This window comes from Globicephala melas, chromosome 1, assembly GCF_963455315.2.
Source record: "Globicephala melas chromosome 1, mGloMel1.2, whole genome shotgun sequence".
NCBI lineage: Eukaryota > Metazoa > Chordata > Mammalia > Artiodactyla > Delphinidae > Globicephala > Globicephala melas.
Window position 1 is genome coordinate 57,404,558 of NC_083314.1, and position 19,604 is coordinate 57,424,161.

Genomic DNA, 19,604 nt, shown 5'->3' on the forward strand with positions numbered 1-19,604 from the left:
ACAATGAGAAGAAATTCCACCAGACTTGCAGAAGATTGTTAAAATTAAACTAACACCATTAATTGAAAAGTACTTAATGTGAATTTAGTTCATTTTGCAAAATAAACACCTTCAGTTAGTACAAAAGCATCTTATAAACCAGCAGAGTAGCTCAACTATGACCTGTTCCTATGGTGTTCAGACAACAGAACAACCAGTCTCTTCCAGTTGGAGACCATACCATTCAACAGTAGCAGGGTCAAGTGACTACTGAAGTCAATGTTACACAGAGAGGAGGATGCAGGCTGTGGCAGCAGGGAGGGTAAAACAAGCCCCACAGAGGAGAAGGCAGAGAAAATGCATTCTAAAACTACTTGACTCATCTAACAAATGCAAATACAGAGGACATCCTTGATCTAAGATTACTATCGTTAGAAGCCCAAAGGGAAAAAATGAGAGTGGGAAGGGGCGGATAAGTAATAATTATTAGTTGACTATAGCCATGGTCATGATGTAAAACAAGTCTATTCGTTTTCTTTCTATTAAAAAAAATCATACCTCCTCCTCTCAGATTTAAACAGGTATTAACAACTCTACAGTTTACCTTTTGGTCCTCTTCAATATCAATTACTTCAAGAAAACCCATTTTTTAAAAAATGGAAGCAAGGAGAGGAATAAAAAGAGAGAAAAGCCCCAAAATTAGGAAACCTGATGTCTCTCTTCTATCTAAACACTTTAAGCAGACATAAGCTGAGAGTAAATATTAAATGGACCAAAAGAGTCTAAGGTTAGAGGACTATAATTTTTGGTTTGGAAACTCAAGGCATATAAAAGCCTCAATACTTTCTCTCTAAAATAGAATAGAGACCTAAAAAACAACAAATTATTACCAACTCAAAAGTCATTTAGCCTCACAATCAGGAGTAGTAATTCTACTGAAATGTATTATTTCTTCATTTTCTTTGAGGAGAAATATGTAATATCTTTTATTTACTTATTTTCTTCCTAAATGTAAATGTATGTGTTGTTAAAGGGCAGTCATCTAACCGTGAAGAAATAAAATTTGGGTCAGGTTTGCTTAGAGTAGTTCTTTGACTTTTCTCTAAATTTTGAGAGTTGAGTGAAAATTTCTCGACTTTGTATTGGAAGGTACATAACTGAGCTACTAGAAATTCTAAGTCTATTAATAAACATATAGCCAATATTTAAACTGAGAAAAAAAGGGTAATGAGAAAATTGGTAGAAAATAACAGTTTCAGAGTTGCCAGCAAAGAAAGAGAAATGAAAAAAGAAAAAAAAATTGAATATAACCAGTAATTCACAGTGGAATTCCAATAACTACACATAAGGACAAGTTTGATTTCTTGAGTTACACAAATATTGAAAGAACCAAACCAGATTTAAAGTAGGTCTGGTTGAAAGTCCTAAACAGTACTAACTACCTTATTTCCTCCTCAAAAATAAAGTTTATAAGAACCCTGAAAGAGAACAATTTGGCCTATGAAATAGGTTATAAATTTGGGAATATTTCAACACAGCCCTACTCTAATACATGTTTATAGCCTCTACATCTATCCATTTAACAAGAATGTTCTTCTACCTAGGACTTCTGGAAGCTCATTTATTATATTATGTCCAATATTCATGGAATAATAACCCAAAGCATCCTCCAGAAAGGTAAAACCCTTTGGTCCCTTCTATGCCAGTGATCCTCAAACTTCTTAGAAAACTTAACATCCCCCCTCTGTCCAACTCCCCCACCAAATATTTCTAATTTATTTTTGATAGTTACATTTTCCAGAATTAAGATTATGTGCTTGATAACTATGTGACATTCCATGGGGTCAGTGGGAATTCCTGGGCTTATCAGAAATCAAGTAGGAGGACCCCAGCTCCAAGGGATGAGTGGAGATTTCTCCTGGATGGTTCTTACATTTCTACATTTACACCTGGAAGGAAAGTCAGTTATGTTAACAACAAAACTTGGCGTTCTTAGAACCTCAACCTCTGATAGTCTTTGAAGATGCTGGGGTTCTTAAAATACCAGGGCCAGATGTGCTGGTGTTTGAGCTAGATGTCCAGGCAGCAGGAGAATACAATACAGCATTGAATGAACGCCTGTTATATTCAAAGCACAGAGCTTAGACCTACAGAAAGACTCCATGACCAAATATTTAGACAACTTATTAAAGAACAGTAGGTAATTCCTCAACAGAAAGATCCTATTAAAAGGAAGCAGGAAAGGTATTTGGAGAAACAAAAGATAACAACAGGAAAATAAGTAGATGAAATTGTTATAATTGTTTCTCAAAGTGTAACTCAAAGACCAACAGCTTTAGAAGCACTCTACAGTAGTTCTTTAAAATGCAGAACCCTGGGCCTTACCCCACACCTACTGAATCAAAACCTCTGAGGGTGATACCCAAGAATCCTCACGGTATTTTGTGCACATTAAAATTTAAGAGTAACTATATTCAAGGGACTTTAAACTATGAGTCTGCACTTTTTGTGGTAACCTGTACTTTATATGTAAAGCAACAGGGAACCAGCACTGGAGCAGAACAAGGTCAAAGCTGTAGTTAAGAAAGAATGTTTTCAGAATCACATTTGTTTTCACCATGTGGTTAACTTGTTATGATGAAAAAAAAATAAACATTTCATCCTCTGCAAAAACAGACTATCTTATGCTAAAATAATCAACCTTAATTAAATACAGATATTTAAATGCAAACAAAATGAGAGGTAGTTTTAAAATATTTTCAGTGTTGTTATTCAAAACAGTACTTGAACTTTTCCACTAAGTATGTGTCAGTCTAATTTATGAAACTAGAAAACAAGGTCTGGTCACTGTACATAAATCAGGATTTAAAGTCTAACTACTGTATGAACTTTTTAAAAATACCTCACCTGTGAAAAGTTGACATTTTTCTCTAGAATTAATTATTCCCTGGCGCTATTGTAGTAGGAAACAGTCTCCTCAAACACCCTTTGGCTCAGTTCCACCGGGACTCACAGTACTCTCCATGCTGACCTGAAGATGGACTCCATTGTGCAGCCCATCACTCAGAATACAGTGATTCTCCACCTTAAAGCCTTCCGGCTGCTTCTCAGACCTGCTGCCTGAACTTTACATCTCCACCTCATCCTGTTAGTTATGTGGTGCCTTGGAAACAAATTTTCTGTTACTGAGCATCTTTATTAAAATGCTTATTTATACCAACTCTAACCAAGGACCCAAAATACTGAATAGTAATAAGTTTTTAATAAATTACAAGTCTCGGGCAGTTTTTAAAACATGGACACATGTTATATTGTGCAGCAGATGCAATACAAAGGTGGTAAATCAAATTTTGATGAATTATTATACTTGACACACATAGAAGCACCAAGGAAATTTTCCACAAAAAAAAGAATACTTCAGTAATTTGAACAATTACCTTTAATGTATCCATTTTGTAATTTCTGATTTTTAATACCTTCTTTTCTTACATTATTGTCATTGAAATAAAGGAGAATGAGGGAATATAACAGCATTTAGAGAAATATTTTAACAGAAAAGTTCTCCAGGAGACAAAATCACTTGTCCTTAACCATGACCTACAGGATTTACTTGTATAAGTCCTTAACAGTAACTTTTAATGCAGAGAATGACTTGGATTCTGATGTCTTAAAAAAACACCTCTCCTTCAGAGGGCATATCAAACTCCAAATGGATCATTTCTTAAAGTAGTGACACTTTCAGCATACTCAGTAGTTCATCAAAGTATTACACACAGACACACTTGCTTTCTCAGTCTGACATGTCATTTAACCAGTAAACAGTAAGATCAGGTGTTGAAAAGAAGGAAACCAGTGGTATGCTGGTAAATGTTTAATAGCTGGCACCATAGGGAGGAAAAAGTCCTGATTTGTAGCATTTGACCATTTCTGTACTGTAAATATTCCCACCATGACCAACTTCAAGCTACCACCATGATGTCACTGATTACAGAGATGGGAAGACAGGTGCACAGCCTGATCGTGGGAGCTGGCGTAACCCAGTTTCAGCACGGCACTGGAGGAAACCCCCAGGCACTGAAAACTGTCTTCTTGTGTTATGAAGACCTTCTCCCTACTTCCTTGCTCTTGACACTGCAGTCCTCACCCAACACCTTACCAACACTTTGTCCAAGTCTTGTCCTTCCAAGCCATACCTACAGAAATACCTCTCTCCGAAACCAAACTACCACGATATCACTTAAAACTGTTAATAAAATAGAGGTGGTGATTTTGCTCACCTTTCTCACAACACTGAGTGATTTCTTGGAATGCCCTCTGTGATAATTACTAAATGTCCTAAAACAAATTATGCAGAATAAGGCATAGCACCTATAATTAATTTTTGACTTGGTTTAGCAACTAATAAAACAGCAGGTGGAGACAAACAGTTAAATATTACTATATAGGCATTATGTTGGAAATTAGATGCTAATTGTGAATTAACCAATTTCTATATTTATTATTCATATATTTATGCTCCTTTACATTAAAAATACCCTATAAAAATATAAAGTGTGCCCTGAAAATATAAATCAAGCAGTTCAAGTTTCTTATTTTAAAAATGCAATATTAACAGTGTCAGGAAGATACTAATAACAATCCCCACTCCTACCAACAGTGTAGCCTTGGACAAATAGATTAACCTTGCTGGGGCTCTTTTTCTAAAATGGGAATCATGATATGTATCTCAGAAGTTTCTTGTAAAGATTAAATAAAAGTATCTTCAGGGACTTTCCTAGTGGCACAGTGGTTAAGAATCCACCTGCCAATGCAAGTGACACGGGTTCGAGCCCTGGTCCGGGAAGATCCCACATGCCACAGAGCAACTAAGCCCGTGCACCACAACTACTGAGCCTGCGCTCTAGAGCCCGTGAGCCACAACTACTGAGCCTGCATGCCACAACTACTGAAGCCTGTGCACCTAGAGCCTGTGCTCCACAACAAGAGAAGCCACCGCAATGAGAAACCCGCTCACCGCAACTAGAGAAAGCCCGCACACAGCAATAAAGACCCAATGCAGCCAAACATAAATTTAAAAAAATAAAGAAACATAATAATAATTTTTTTTTAAAATTATCTTCAAAGTGCATAGTGCTGGTACATAATTAATGCTCAAAAGAATAGCAGCAAATTATTATTATAGTTTTCTCCATAGTCACTGTCCTGGGGTGGCAATCCTTTTATAAAAGTTTCTAGAGTTATGGCAGGAAAATTTCTGCATTAGGACACTAAGCATCTACATGGTTTTGAATATTCCCCATGTGCATGACACCCAGGCCTCAGGACCCAGTGCAACCACAGCCTCAAGTCTAACCTTGCCCAGGCTCTCACTACCCATGGCTGCTGAACTCCTGAGGTGAAGGCATAACCCTTTGTAATAAGCCAGGCTAGAAGCCCTCCTTAATTGGAAACAGAAACCAAAATGCATTTTTAAGAGTATCCAAAGCTAATAGAAGAAAGTCAAAAGACAGAGAGAGTGTTGCTCAATTTATTTTATGCTGACTAGTATAACTTTTACTTGATAACTCTATAACACCAACAAGATAGATGAGTATAGAAAAAAATGTAAATAACCTAAATAAATTAGTGAAATTTAACAGTACAGTAAAAGAATAAGGTACTGTAATCAAGTATACCTTGGGAATGCAAGGACGCTTAAATAAGAAATCTATAAAGGTAAGGGTGAACATATCTGAGTTTTTTAAAAGATAATCTCAATAACTGCCTAAATGCATTCAATAAGATTATATACCTATTTATTTATTAGATTTTAAAATCTTTTAAAAATTAGGAATAAAATAGTTCCTTACCAGGAAAAACAAATAGCAAATAGCATATGCATAATTTAACACAAGAGGCATTTTCATCAAAGGAGCACAACATGGTTCTGGAAGCCTTGATCAATGTAATAGGGCATTAAAGAGAAATGAAAGACATACTAATGGAAATAAAAAGATAATCATTATCAGCAAATACTTTGTCTCTTACTTCTTCTAGAGAAAATAAAGTCATCAAACAAGGAATCCACTACAAGTACAGACTTATCTGCAGTTTCCCCCATATTTTCCACTTTCCATTTGGTTGCAACAAAAGAGGTATCCCTTCACCCTCTTCATGAGAAAAGAAATTATCCTACCACTTTTCAATCTCTGAATCACTCTATCATTTCTTTCTCTTACATTCAATGACACCTACTTTAAGGCTCTAATTCTCCTATCATGCTCTCTTTTGAGGTCCCTAGCCCACAAGACCCTACCCAATGAGCTTTTTCCCTGTTTCAGCAACATCGTCTCTCTTTACCCCATTTCCTACTCCCCTTCCTCACTCACTCCACCTCCAGACCTACTGGTCTCCCTGTTAAACTTCAAACAAATAAGCAGCTCCCACCTTAGAATCATCTAACGTCCCTATGCCTATACAAATATCATCACAGCTTGAATGTCCACTTTCTTCATCCCCTAACCTTCTGTGTGTTTGTTTTGCTGTTTTTTACACTTCCTGTTGATTTCTCCACAAGAATAAAAGCTCCATGATGACAGGGATATTTGTTTGGTACACAGGAATCACTCAATAAACATTGGTTGAATGAATGCATCTATCAAAAGAAAGTAGTATTTATGGAACTTATCCCAGTTAGGATATGAAGGCACAAGTAAATTGCATGAACAGTGACATATATCCCCCCCCTTGCTTCTTTTTCCCATTTTGTTAGCCGTCCATCAACCCAAGCCTATAGTCATACCCCAGACTTCCCTGTGAACAGTGTGCCTTTAGAGTAAAAAAAAAAAGGAAGGGGGCAATTCTTAGCTGGTATCAATTAGAGTACTGAAATGCAAAAGCCCCATTTTGAGGTTCCTGAAGGATTGTCGGGATAGTAAGTTTTCCCCGAGGGGAGAATTTCTAGTCCACTTCACATGAAGAGAGAGGAGAGGCATGAGGTATGATCCTCACTGATTAATGGGAAGTAGTGAAAGAACGGTAAGGAGCTTGGAAGGGACAAGATTGGGAGACTGTTGACAAAAGGGTATATGGAAGAAGCATGTGATGTTCCTTCTCAAAGGAGCTCAATGTGTAAGAACATCTTTCCCACGTCAGTACTCAACAAAAAGCCCCCACTGCAACAGAGCTTATTAATATTCTGGTCAATAATTCTCTTCTCTAAGCCATCCCAATATTTGCATAAGTATTTGTTGAATAAATTAAGAAATGCAAACAAAATTACTATATAACTAAAATACCCAAGAGAATCAATTAAAAATATTTTAATCTGTCAAACATAGACTAAGATGGTTAATTTAAAAATTAAAAATAGCAGCTTTTACATAGATCAGCAATTAGGAGTCAGAAAATATAATGGAAAAAAAAATATTCAAACTACAAGAACAAAAATAAATATGAACACCCTAAATAGAAATGTATGGACTCTGTACAAAGACCATCAAGAATTTTACCAAAGTAAAAGAAACCGTGAGCAAAGGAAAGAACGTAGCATGGTCTCTGTATTGGAAAAAATAATAATAATAATACTTTAAAAATACTGATTATTCTCTAATGAATCTATTGAAGTCAAAATAATTCTAGTGGCAATGGTTTTGTCTTTACAAAATTATTCTAAACTTTGACACAAATAGAAAAGAACTCCTAAATAAAAATAAATTATGGGAATAGAAAACTATAACAATGCATCCATACATGTGTAGATTTGAGGATCTGGCATTTTAGTCCTTCACATAAGAGCCTTCCATGAGCTTTTTCCTGTTACCCCGTTTTTATTGTGGATTTACCTCGAGGAGAAACGTGCCGCTTTTTTCTTCTTATCTGAAGATGCTGAGAGAAGATAATTTATAAGATGGACTCATTCTCTTCCTGAACCAGACACCTATGACAATTACTGTAATGGACAGGACCTTATGTGTATATGTGTATGATAACTGGAGCTTTGCTCTCTCAATCTGTTGTGCACAAAGCAGTCAGGGGAAAAAAAACACAAAAAACAAAGTCCTGAGAGGACCTTCAAAATGGAGTAGGAGTAAGACATGGAGATCACCTACCTCCAGAAAAATACATAAAAGATACGTCAACGTGTGGAACAACTCCTAAAGAACACCTACTGAACGCTAGCAGAAGACCTCAGACCTCCCAAAAGCTGTGTGGCTGACAGGGTTTTGGTGCCCCAGCTGGGTGTCAGGCCTGAGCCTCTGAGGTGGGGGGGCCGAGTTCAGGATATTGGACCACCAGAGACCTCCCAGCCCCACGTAATATCAATTGGAGAGAGCTCTCCCAGAGATCTCCATCTCAACGCAAAGACCCAGCTCCACTCAATGACCAGAAAGCTCCAGTGCTGGACACCTCATGCCAAACAACTAGAAAAACAGGAACACAGCCCCACCCTAGCAGAGAGGCTGGCTAAAATCATAATAAGTTAACAGACACCCTAAAACACACCACTGGAGATGATCCGGCCCACTAGAAAGATAAGATCCACCAGAACACAGACACCAGTCCACTCCACCAGGAAGCCTACACAACCCACTGAACAAACCTTACCCACTGGCGGCACACACCAAAAACAATGGGAACTACGAATATGCGCCTGTACAAAGGAGACACCAAACAGAGTAAGTTAAGCAAAATGAGAAGAAAGAGAAATACACAAGTGGATAAAAACCCACCAGAACAAACAAATGAAGAGGAAATAGGCAGTCTACCTGAAAAAGAATTCAAAGTAATGATACTAAAGATGATTCAAAATCTTGGAAATAGAACGGAGAAAATACAAGAACCATTTAACAAGGACCTAGAAGAACTAAAGGGCAAATAAACAATGATGAATAACACAATAAAAGAAATTAAAAATTCTCTAGAAGGAATCAATAGCAGAATAACTGAGGCAGAAGAATGGATAAGTGACCTGGAAGATAAAATAATGGAAATAACTCCTGCAGAGCAGAATAAAGAAAAAAGAACGAAAAGAATTGAGGACAGTCTCAGAGACTTCTGGGACAACATTAAATGCACCAACATTTGAATCATAGGGGTTCCAGAAGAAGAAGAGAAAAAGAAAGGGACTGAGAAAATATTTGAAGCAATTATAGTTGAAAACTTCCCTAATATGGGAAAGGAAATAGTTAATCAAGTCCAGGAGGCACAGAGAGTCCCATAGAGGATAAATCCAAGGAGATTTACATGCCAAGATACATATTAATCAAACTATCAAAAATTAAACACAAAGAAAAAATATTAAAACCACCAAGGGAAAAGCAACAAATAACATACAAGGGAACCCTCATAAGGATAACAGCTGATTTCTCAGCAGAAACTCTGCAAGCCAGAAGGGAGTTGCAAGACATATTTAAAGTGATGAAAGGGAAAAACCTACAACCAAGATTACTCTACCCAAAAAGGATCTCATTCAAATTCAACAGAGAAATTAAAACCTTTACAGATGAGCAAAAGCTAAACCAGCTTTGCAAAAAATGCTACAGGAACTTCTCTAGGCAGGAAACACAAAGGAAGGAAAAGACCTACAATAACAAACCCAAAACAATTAAGAAAATGCTAATAGGTACATACATATTGATAACTACCTTAAATGTGAATGGATTAAAGGCTCCAACCAAATGACATGGACTGGCTGACTGGATACAAAAACAAGACTCATATATATGCTGTCTACAAGAGACCCACTTCAGACCTAGGGGCACATACAGACTGAAAGTGAGGGGATGGAAAAAGATGTTCCATGCAAATGGAAATCAAAAGAAAGCTGGAGTAGCAATTCTCATCTCAGACAAAACAGACTTTAAAATAAAGACTATTATAAGAGACAAAAAAGGACACTACATAATGATCAAGGTATGAATCCAAGAAGATATAACAATTGTAAATATTTACACACCCAACATAGAAGAACCTCAATACCTAAGGCAAATGCTAACAGCCATAAAAGGGGAAATCAACAGTAACACCCCACTTTCACCAATGGACAGATCATCCAAACAGAAAATTAATAAGGAAACACAAGCTTTAAATGACACATTAAACAAGATGGACTTAATTGATATTTAAAGGACATGCCATCCAAAAACAAGAGAATACACATTCTTCTCAAGTGCTCATGGAACATTCTCCAGGATAGACCATATCTTAGGTCACAAATCAAGCCATGGTAAATTTAAGAAAACTGAAATCATATCAAGTATCTTTTCCAACCACAACGCTATGAGACTAGATATCAACTACAGGAAAAAATCTGTAAAAAATACAAACACATGGATGCTAAACAGTATGCTACTAAGTAACCAAGAGATCAGTGAAGAAATCAAAGAGGAAATCCAAAAATACCTAGAAACAAATGACAATGAAAACAAGATGACCCAAAACCTATGGGATGCAGCAAAAGCAGTTCTAAGAGGTAGTTTATAGTAATAAAATCCTACCTCAAGAAACAAAAAAATCTCAAATAAACAACCTAACCTGACACTTAAAGCAATTAGAGAAAGAAGAACAAAAAAAAAACCCAAAGTTAGCAGAATGAAAAAAATCATAAAGATCACATCAGAAATAAATGAAAAAGAAATGAAGGAAACAGTGCAAATATAAATAAAACTAAGGGTTGGCTCTTTGAGAAGATAAACAAAATTGATACACCATTAGCCAGACTCATCAAGAAAAAAAGGGAGAAGAATCAAATTAACAGAATTTGAAATGAAAAAGAAGTAACAACTGACACTGCAGAAATAAAAAGGATCATGAGAGATTACTACAAGCAACTATAGGCCAATAAAATGGACAATCTGGAAGAAATGGACAAATTCTTAGAAAAGCACAAACTTCCAACACTGAATCAGGAAGAAACAGAAAATATAAACATACCAATCACAAGCACTGAAATTAAAACTGTGATTTAAAATCTTCCAACAAACAAAAGCCCAGGACCAGAGGGCTTTATAGGCGAATTCTATCAAACATTTAGAGAAGAGCAAACACTTATCCTTCTCAAACTCTTCCAAAATATAGCAGAGGGAGGATCACTTCTGAGATCATTCTACAAGGCCACCATCACCCTGATACCACAACCAGACAAAGATGTTACAAAAAAAGAAAACTACAGGCCAATATCATTGAGAAACAGAGATGCAAAAATCCTCAACAAAATATTAGGAAACAGAATCCAACATCACATTAAAAGGATCATACACCATGATCAAGTGGGGTTTATCCCGGGAATGCAAAGATTCTTCAATATACGCAAATCATCAATGTGATACACCATATTAACAAATTGCAGGATAAAAACCATATGATCATCTCAATAGATGCAGAAAAAGCTCTTGACAAAATTCAATGCCAATTTATGATAAAAATCCTCCAGAAAGTAGGGATAGAGGAAACTTACCTCAACATAATAAAGGCCATATATGACAAACCCACAGCCAACATGGATCTCAATGGTGAAAAAGTGAAACCATTTTCACTAAGATCAGGAAGAAGACAAGGTTGCCCACCTCACCACTATTATTCAACATGGTTTTGGAAGTTTTAGCCTCAGCAATCAGAGAAGAAAAAGAAATAAAAGGAATCCAAATGAGAAAGGAAGAAGTAAAACTGTCACTGTTTCCAGATGACATGATACTACACATAGAGCATCCTAAAGATGCTACCAGAAAACTACTAGAGCTAATCAGTGAATTTGGTAAAGTAGCAGTATACAAAATTAATGCACAGAAATCTCTTGCATTCCTATACACTAATGATGAAAAATCTGAAAGAGAAATTAAGGAAACACTCCCATTTACCACTGAAACGAAAAGAATATAATACCTAGGAATAAACCTACCTAAGGAGACAAAAGTCCTGTATGCAGAAAACTATAAGACACTGAAGAAAGAAATTAAAGATGATACAAACAGATGGAGAGATATACCATGTTCTTGGATTGGAAAAATCAACATTGTGAAAATGACCATACTACCCAAAGCAATCTACAGATTCAATGCAATCCCTATCAAACTACCAATGGCATTTTTCACAGAACTAGAACAAAAAACTTCACAATTTGTATGGAAACACAAAAGACCCCAAATAGCTAAAGCAATCTTGGCTCCCTGACTTCAGACTATACTACAAAGCTACAGTAATCAAGTTAGTATGGTACTGGCACAAAAACAAAAGTATAAATCAGTGGAACATGGTAGAAAGCCCAGAGATAAACCCACTCACACATGGTCACCTTATCTTTGATAAAGGAGGCAAAAATATACAATGGAGAAAAGACAGCCTCTTCAATAAGTGGTGCTGGGAAAACTAGACAGCTACATGTAAAAGAATGAAATTAGAACACTCCCTAACACCATACACAAAAATAAACTCAAAATGGATTAAAGACCTAAATGTAAGGCCAGACACTATCAAACTCTTAGAGGAAAACATAGGCAGAACACTCTATGATGTACATCACAGCAAGATCCTTTTTGACCCACCTCCTAGAGAAATGGAAATAAAAACAAAAATAAACAAATGGGAGCTTCCCTGGCGGCGCAGTGGTTGGGGGTCCACCTGCCAATGCAGGGGACATGGGTTCATGCCCCGATCCAGGAGTATCCCACGTGCCACAGAGCAGCTGGGCCCGTGAGCCATGGCCGCTGAGCCTGCACACCCAGGGCCTGTGCCCCACAGCAGGAGAGGACACAACAGTGGGAGGCCCACATACCGCAAAAATTAAATAAATAAAATAAAAATAAACAAATGGGACCTAATGAAACTTCAAAGCTTTTGCACAGCAAAGGAAACCATAAACAAGACCAAAAGACAACCCTCAGAATGGGAGAATATTTGCAAACGAAGCAACTGACAAAGGATTAATCTCCAAAATATACAAGCAGCTCATGCAGCTCAATTATCAAAAAATAACAACCTAATCCAAAAATGGGCAGAAAACCTAAATAGACATTTCTCCAAAGAAGATATACAGATTGCCAACAAACACATGAAAGGATGCTCAACATCTCTAATCACTAGAGAAATGCAAATCAAAACTATAATGAGGTAACACTTCACACCACTCAGAATGGCCATCATCAAAAAGTCTATAAACAATAACTCCCAGAGAGGGTGTGGAGAAAAGGGAACCCTATTGCACTGTTGGTGTGAATGTAAATTGATCCAGCCACTATGGAAAACAGTATGGAGGTTCTTTAAAAAACTAAGAATAGAAGTACTGTACTACCCAGCAATCCCACTACTGGGCATATACCCTGAGAAAACCATAATTCAAAAAGTGTCATGTACCACAATGTTCACTGCAGCACTATTTACAATAGCCAGGCCATGGAAGTATCCTAAGTGCCCACTGACAGATGAATGGATAAAGAAGATGTGGCACATATATTCAATGGAATATTACTCAGCCATAAAAAGAAATGAAATTGAGTTATTTGTAGTGAGGTGGATGGACCTAGAGTCTGTCATACAGAGTGAAGTAAATCAGAGAGAGAAAAACAAATACCGTATACTAACAACTATATGTGGAATCTAAAACAAACAAACAAAAAAGGGTTCTGAAGAACCTAGGTGCAGGACAGGAGTAAAGACACAGGCGTAGAGAATGGACTTGAGGACACAGGTAAAGGGAAGGGTAAGCTGGGACGACGTGAGAGAGTGGCATGGACATATATACACTACCAAATTAAAAATAGATAGCTAGTGGGAAGCAGCCACATAGCACAGGGAGATCACCTCTGTGCCTTGTGACCACCTAGAGGGGTGGGATAGGGCGGGTGGGAGTGAGACGCAAGAGGGAGGAGATATGGGGATATGTGTATACATACAGCTGATTCACTTTGTTATACAGGAGAAACTAACACAACATTATAAAGCAATTTTACTCCAATAATTATTTTTAAAAAAAAAAGCTCCCAAACTGGGAATGCCTAAAATGTAGAAGAAGCCTGTATCAGTTTTACACAAATAAAATTTTGTAATTCAAACTCTTCAAATTAATAAAAATAATAAAAATTATAAATAAATAGATAATGGGGGAGGACTATAGCCTTGATAGATAGATATTAAAGCAAATTATAAACCTGTTATAAGTAAAACACTGTAGGGACTTCCCTGGCAGTCCAGTGGTTAAGCCTTTGTACTTCCATTGCAGGAGGTGCGAGTCAGGGAACTAAGACCCCATATGCTGCATGGCACAACACTATAGTGTTGGCACATTAAAACAAAAAAGATATTCAGAAATAGATTGCATTAAGAGTGGAATATAAGATAAAGGAGACTGGGGCAAGAATTATTTCTTCATACATGAAAATAAATTTCTGAACTAAATGCTAAAAAATTTAAAAAGTATGGAAAGGAAAAACTTATGCTAAATATTCGCTTTTTGTTAAATGTATATGTATAGATTTTATAACCAAAAAGAGTAAACCTTCTATACATTAAAAATGATATAACCAGGCTATAAATCACCAGAAGGGCAGAGACTTTGTCCTAGTCACTGCTATATCTCCAGAGCTTCAAATAGTATCTGGTACATTGTAGATTTGTAAGCAATTTACTTTTTTCAAATGACATCATTCAAGTCCATTCCTTTGGATCAAACTTCGATTTTTTTACATTAAGAAATGGTTTAAAATGTCTACAATTTCTACCCAAAAAGTGAGCTGAATTGTGATAAGGATTGCATTGACTCTATCAGTCAATTTGGGAAGTATTGCCATCTTATATTAAGTCTTCCAATCAGTGAATATGGGATGTTTTTCAAATTATCTAAATAATAGTTTTAGTTTTCATAGTATAAGTTTTGCTCTTCTTGTTAAATTTATTCCTAAGTAATGTATTCTTTATGATGCTATTGTAAATAGAATTGTTTTCTTACTGCAAGTTTTTGATTGTGCGCATTGCAAGTGTATAAAATTACAATTGAGTTTTGTATCTTTATCTGGTATCCTGTAACCTTGTGGAGCTCATTTATTAGTTCTAATAGTTATTTAGTGACTTCCTTAGGAACTTTTATGTACTTGATCATATCATCTGCAAATAGAGATAATTTTACTCTATCCTCTCCAAAATGGATGTCTTTTATTTTTTTTCTCTTGCCCAACTGCGCCGGCTAGAACCTCTAGTACAACACTGAATAGAAGTGACAACAGTGGACATCCTTGTCTTATTCCCAATATTAGAGGGAAAGCATTCTGTCTTTCACCATTAAGTATGATGTTAGCTGTGAGTTTTTCATACATGTCCTTTATTAAGTTGAGGAAGTGCCTTCTATTCCTAGTTTGCTAAGTGTTTCATGATGGAGTATGGGATTTTCTTAAATGCTCATTCTAAGTCTATTGAGACAATCCCGTGATTTTTGTTTTCATTCTGTTGATATGATACATTACTTGATTTTCAGATATTAAATCAATCTTGCATTCCTAGGATAAAACAAACTGATTCTCAAATTCACATAGAATTTTAAAGGACTCAGGATAGCCAAAACAACCTTGAAAAGGAAGAACAAAGTAGAAAAACTCATACTTCTGAATTTCAAAACTAAGTACAAAGCAAGGGTAATTAAGAGAGTATGGTACAGGCACAAATACAGAGATATAGAACAACTGAATAGACTTGGGAGTCCAGAAATAAACCCATATATCTATGGCCAATTTATTTTCAATGAAGGTGCCAAAAAACATACAGTGGAGAAAGAATAGTCTTTTCTAAAAATGGTGCTGGGACAATTGGATATACACATGCAAAAAATGAAGTTGAACTCTTACTTTGTACCACTTATAAAAATTAACTCAAAATGGATCAAAGGTCTAAATGTAAAATCAAAACTGTAAAATTATTATAAGAAAACATAAGAGTAAACCTCCATGACCTTGTTTTTGCAAATTATGAGACATGAACTTTACAAGTGCTTCAATCTTAAGCATTCAAAGAAATTATTAGGAAAAGTAGTAAAATCCTCAAAAAGCAATAGGCAAAGATTAAAAAAAAACAGCCAATTCACAAAAGAAGAAATACAAATACCAAATAAACGCACACAAAAAATTCCACATCACCAGTTATTGAGAAACAAAAATGAAAACAAAGCTCATTTGCCTATCAAATTACCATGGTGTTAAGGAGAGGGCCAAAAACAGCACATTAGATATAGATCCAGATATGGATATAAACATAGATATAGATACACATACACTATACATATTGATAAATGGAATATTGCCTGCCATATCAGTAAACAAAGGATGTCACAGTTATCAGTGATTGCAGCCACCACGGGAGGGTGAGCTGGTGAGCCCTGAGGAAACTCAGGATGTGAAAACACAAGATACTGACCCCAGATAGCTGAGGTACGTATCAAAGAAATGATTTCATTGAGCCTAGACTCTTGCATCTTCCCAGTCTCAGAAAAGTGATAAATTCCTTGAGATATCTAGTTTTCTTTTATTAACAGTAATCTTTTGTTCCTACTACCTGCCCTTTGTTGCAAAACTCCTATATATCCTAGCTCCCCCATTGCCTCCTCGGAGCAGGTCTTTCAGGGTTACTTGAGATGCTGCCTCCCGGGCTTTAAACCCTAAAAATTCCCACCGAATAAAACACAACTCTCAACTTTTAGGTTGCACTTTTTTTTTTTTCAGTCGACAATATGCATACAGGTGTTAGATGGATGTTAAATTACTTTTAAAAAATTCCCAGACACACAAACACACATACACACACACACACAGGAAGAAAGTATACCAAAGGGGTATTAGTGGTTATGCCACACTGTAAAATTATAAATATATTACAATGAGAAATGAGACTTTCCATTTAATGTAATAAAGGGAATTTAAAAAGCAATGAAGAAGAAGGCATTTTGGAGAGAAATATAGGCAGCTACCCATAGCAGAGTGATCACAAAAACGTTTCTGTTGCTACAACCCAACAGCCAGGAATGGAGACAACAGGTACCATAGGATACACTCATCCATGTGGCAAACATCCTCATTCATTACCTGCTTTGGAAGTAACAAGTTGCAGCACAAGAGGCCTTCTCGTTACAATGCCTGACCCTCGAGGGAGAAAGTCCCTAAAAAAAAAAAGAAGGAATAGATTAAGGCATATTAAGGAATTCTGATCACCTATAAATTTACAAATCAAGTTCCACAGAAATTCTAATTCTCAACCTTTCAATGCATCACATATCTAAAGAATGCTAGACCCACCTTATAAAAGAGACGTTTGCAAAATAAAAAAGGGGGTGGGGGTGGGGAAGGGCCCTTATAATGAATATTAACCCACATGCATTATCATAATGACCTCACTGGAATATGTAATTCATTCATTTAGCTGGAATTAATAAAAGTTTGCATTAAACTACTGTGTATTGTCAATTCATTTTTATTTTCAGAGAACAAGGATTTACAAAAATATTTGCTGTAGAAGTTAATCCTTATACTCTTTGGTAATTAAAAAATTCATCACTCCGTCCAGCTTCAAGATGAATATTAACACCATGAAATACTGACCATTATAATAAGAGGTAATAAAGGCACATTAGATTGTATCTTCTAAATACCTAAATTTTTTCTCCAATAAAAGGTCATACACAAAATGTGGGATTAAGCGGAGATAAATATTGCATATGTAGAAATTAACAGCAGAAAAAATACTGCAATTTGATTTTTGTTTTTCTCATTCCCGATAGATAGGAGCTTATAAAAAAGGAGATTTTTCAAATAAATATTGTGTTTAAAATGGTATGTTAATATACACTAAACCAATAAAACTGCAAAGAAAGTATTTTATAATTACATCTATAATGCCACATAAATCAGTACTGATTCTGAAATGTCGAAGAGAATTCATAAACATACCTATAACACTATTTTTAAAGACATTTAGAATGACTCACAACTTTTAACAGATCATCATTTTAAAAATCACAGAATTCCATTCAAAATAAATTTCTGACTCAATGGCAATGTTTCCCAAAAAGTGGTTCCAGGACCACCAGAAAGTGTTATAACCACAGACACCCAGGATCCATTCTGAACCTACAGATTCAAAATGTTTGGGGAAAGATGTGGCATCTATACTCTTAACAAACTCCAGGGGATTCTGATGTTCACCATGGTTTTTTTTATTGAGTCCAAGCTCGCTCTGCATGCCACACAACAGGCTAGTGAATAGGAGATGAGGTGTTGAGGCAAGGAATAGTAACTTTATTCAGAAATCCTGCAGACAAAGAAGATGGTGGACTAGTGTCTCTGAAAAACTATCTTATCAGGGTCTGGATGCCAGTTTCTTTTATAGAATCAGAGAGGGGGAGGTGATGAGGAAGTAAAGTAAAATGGCCATAAGTTTTGCAAATATCACCTGGAATGGCCAGCCTCCAGGAGGGGATGTGTTAATTTCTTCTTTCTTGCAGCCATCCACAGGTGGACAGGGTCAGGATGTACAAAGGCACTTTGGTTTAACATTCAGGCAGAGGGGCAAGGTTACCTGAGGGAGGCCATTATGTATGATTATAATAACAAAAACAACGAAAAGCGGGCTTCCCTGGTGGCACAGTGGTTGAGAGTCCGCCTGACAATGCAGGGGACACGGGTTCGTGCCCCGGTACGGGAAGCCCGGTACGGTAAGTTCCCACATGCTGTGGAGTGTCTAGGCCGGTGAGCCACGGCCGCTGAGCCTGCGCGTCCGGAGCCTGTGCGCCGCAACGGGAGAGGCCACAACAGTGAGAGGCCCGCGTACCGCAAAAAAAAAAAAAAAAAAAAAAAAAAAAAACGAAAAGCAAAGGTTAAAGTCAAAGAAACAGATCAAACATGGAGTCCAATTTAGCTCTTCCCTGTTACAGTTTGAGAACCACTGGCCTCAAGTTAGGAAATGTTACTTAACGATTTAGTGGGTAATAATGGCATGGGATATACTATGAGTTTTGTAGGAAAATTGACAGAACACAGCTTCAACACAGATGGGATTTCAGTAAACAACAGCTTATACAATTGGTAATGGTCAGTGAGAATGCTGCAAAATCCAAGGCTTTAGCTCCACTAATACTTTGGAAATAGAGAGTTACAGAGATAAAATTAAGCAAAATTTCCCCTAGTTACAACTAATTTATTTTGCAAGTGCTAGTGTAAATTCTGACAGCCTCTTAGCTAAGTTAATGACTTTACTCCTTGACTCCAAGGGCTAAGTTTCATTTGTAATGTCACTATATGTAACTAAAATAGAGAATAGTGAAATTACAGACTTGTTTTTGCTCTTTAAAAAATGCCACCTGAATAAATAGTATGATTTACTTATCAAAAAATTCACTGATAAACTAAGAAGTGCTAGGAAGATGCTGTGGGCATGGGCCTGCACTAATTAGACACCAGGAGTATGAAATCTAATGGGAAGATAAAGACATACATACACAAAGAAAACCATTAAGAAGGGAGCAGATAAATTACACTAGAGTTCAGAAATGAGAGAGACACTCTCCTTTTAAAAACATCCAAATACATGTAATCAGATACTCTTAATATTCTTCAGGAACTGTATCAGAATATTTGTTAGTTTGGATGTTTTCAGTAATCACTTTAAAAAAAACA

The 19,604-nt window shown here is 36.4% G+C and overlaps 1 protein-coding gene across 10 annotated transcripts in view; it reads right to left on the reverse strand.

Annotated features, from left to right (window-relative positions):
* DNM3 (dynamin 3) overlaps positions 1-19,604 on the reverse strand; it is a 569,430-nt gene that overhangs the window by 462,313 nt on the left and 87,513 nt on the right. For all 10 annotated transcript variants that reach the window (XM_060296333.1, XM_060296364.1, XM_030875472.2 and 7 more), the window contains exon 2: positions 17,019-17,092. In XM_060296333.1, coding sequence (XP_060152316.1) covers positions 17,019-17,092 — 74 coding nt within the window. The remainder of the gene's footprint in view (positions 1-17,018; positions 17,093-19,604) is intronic.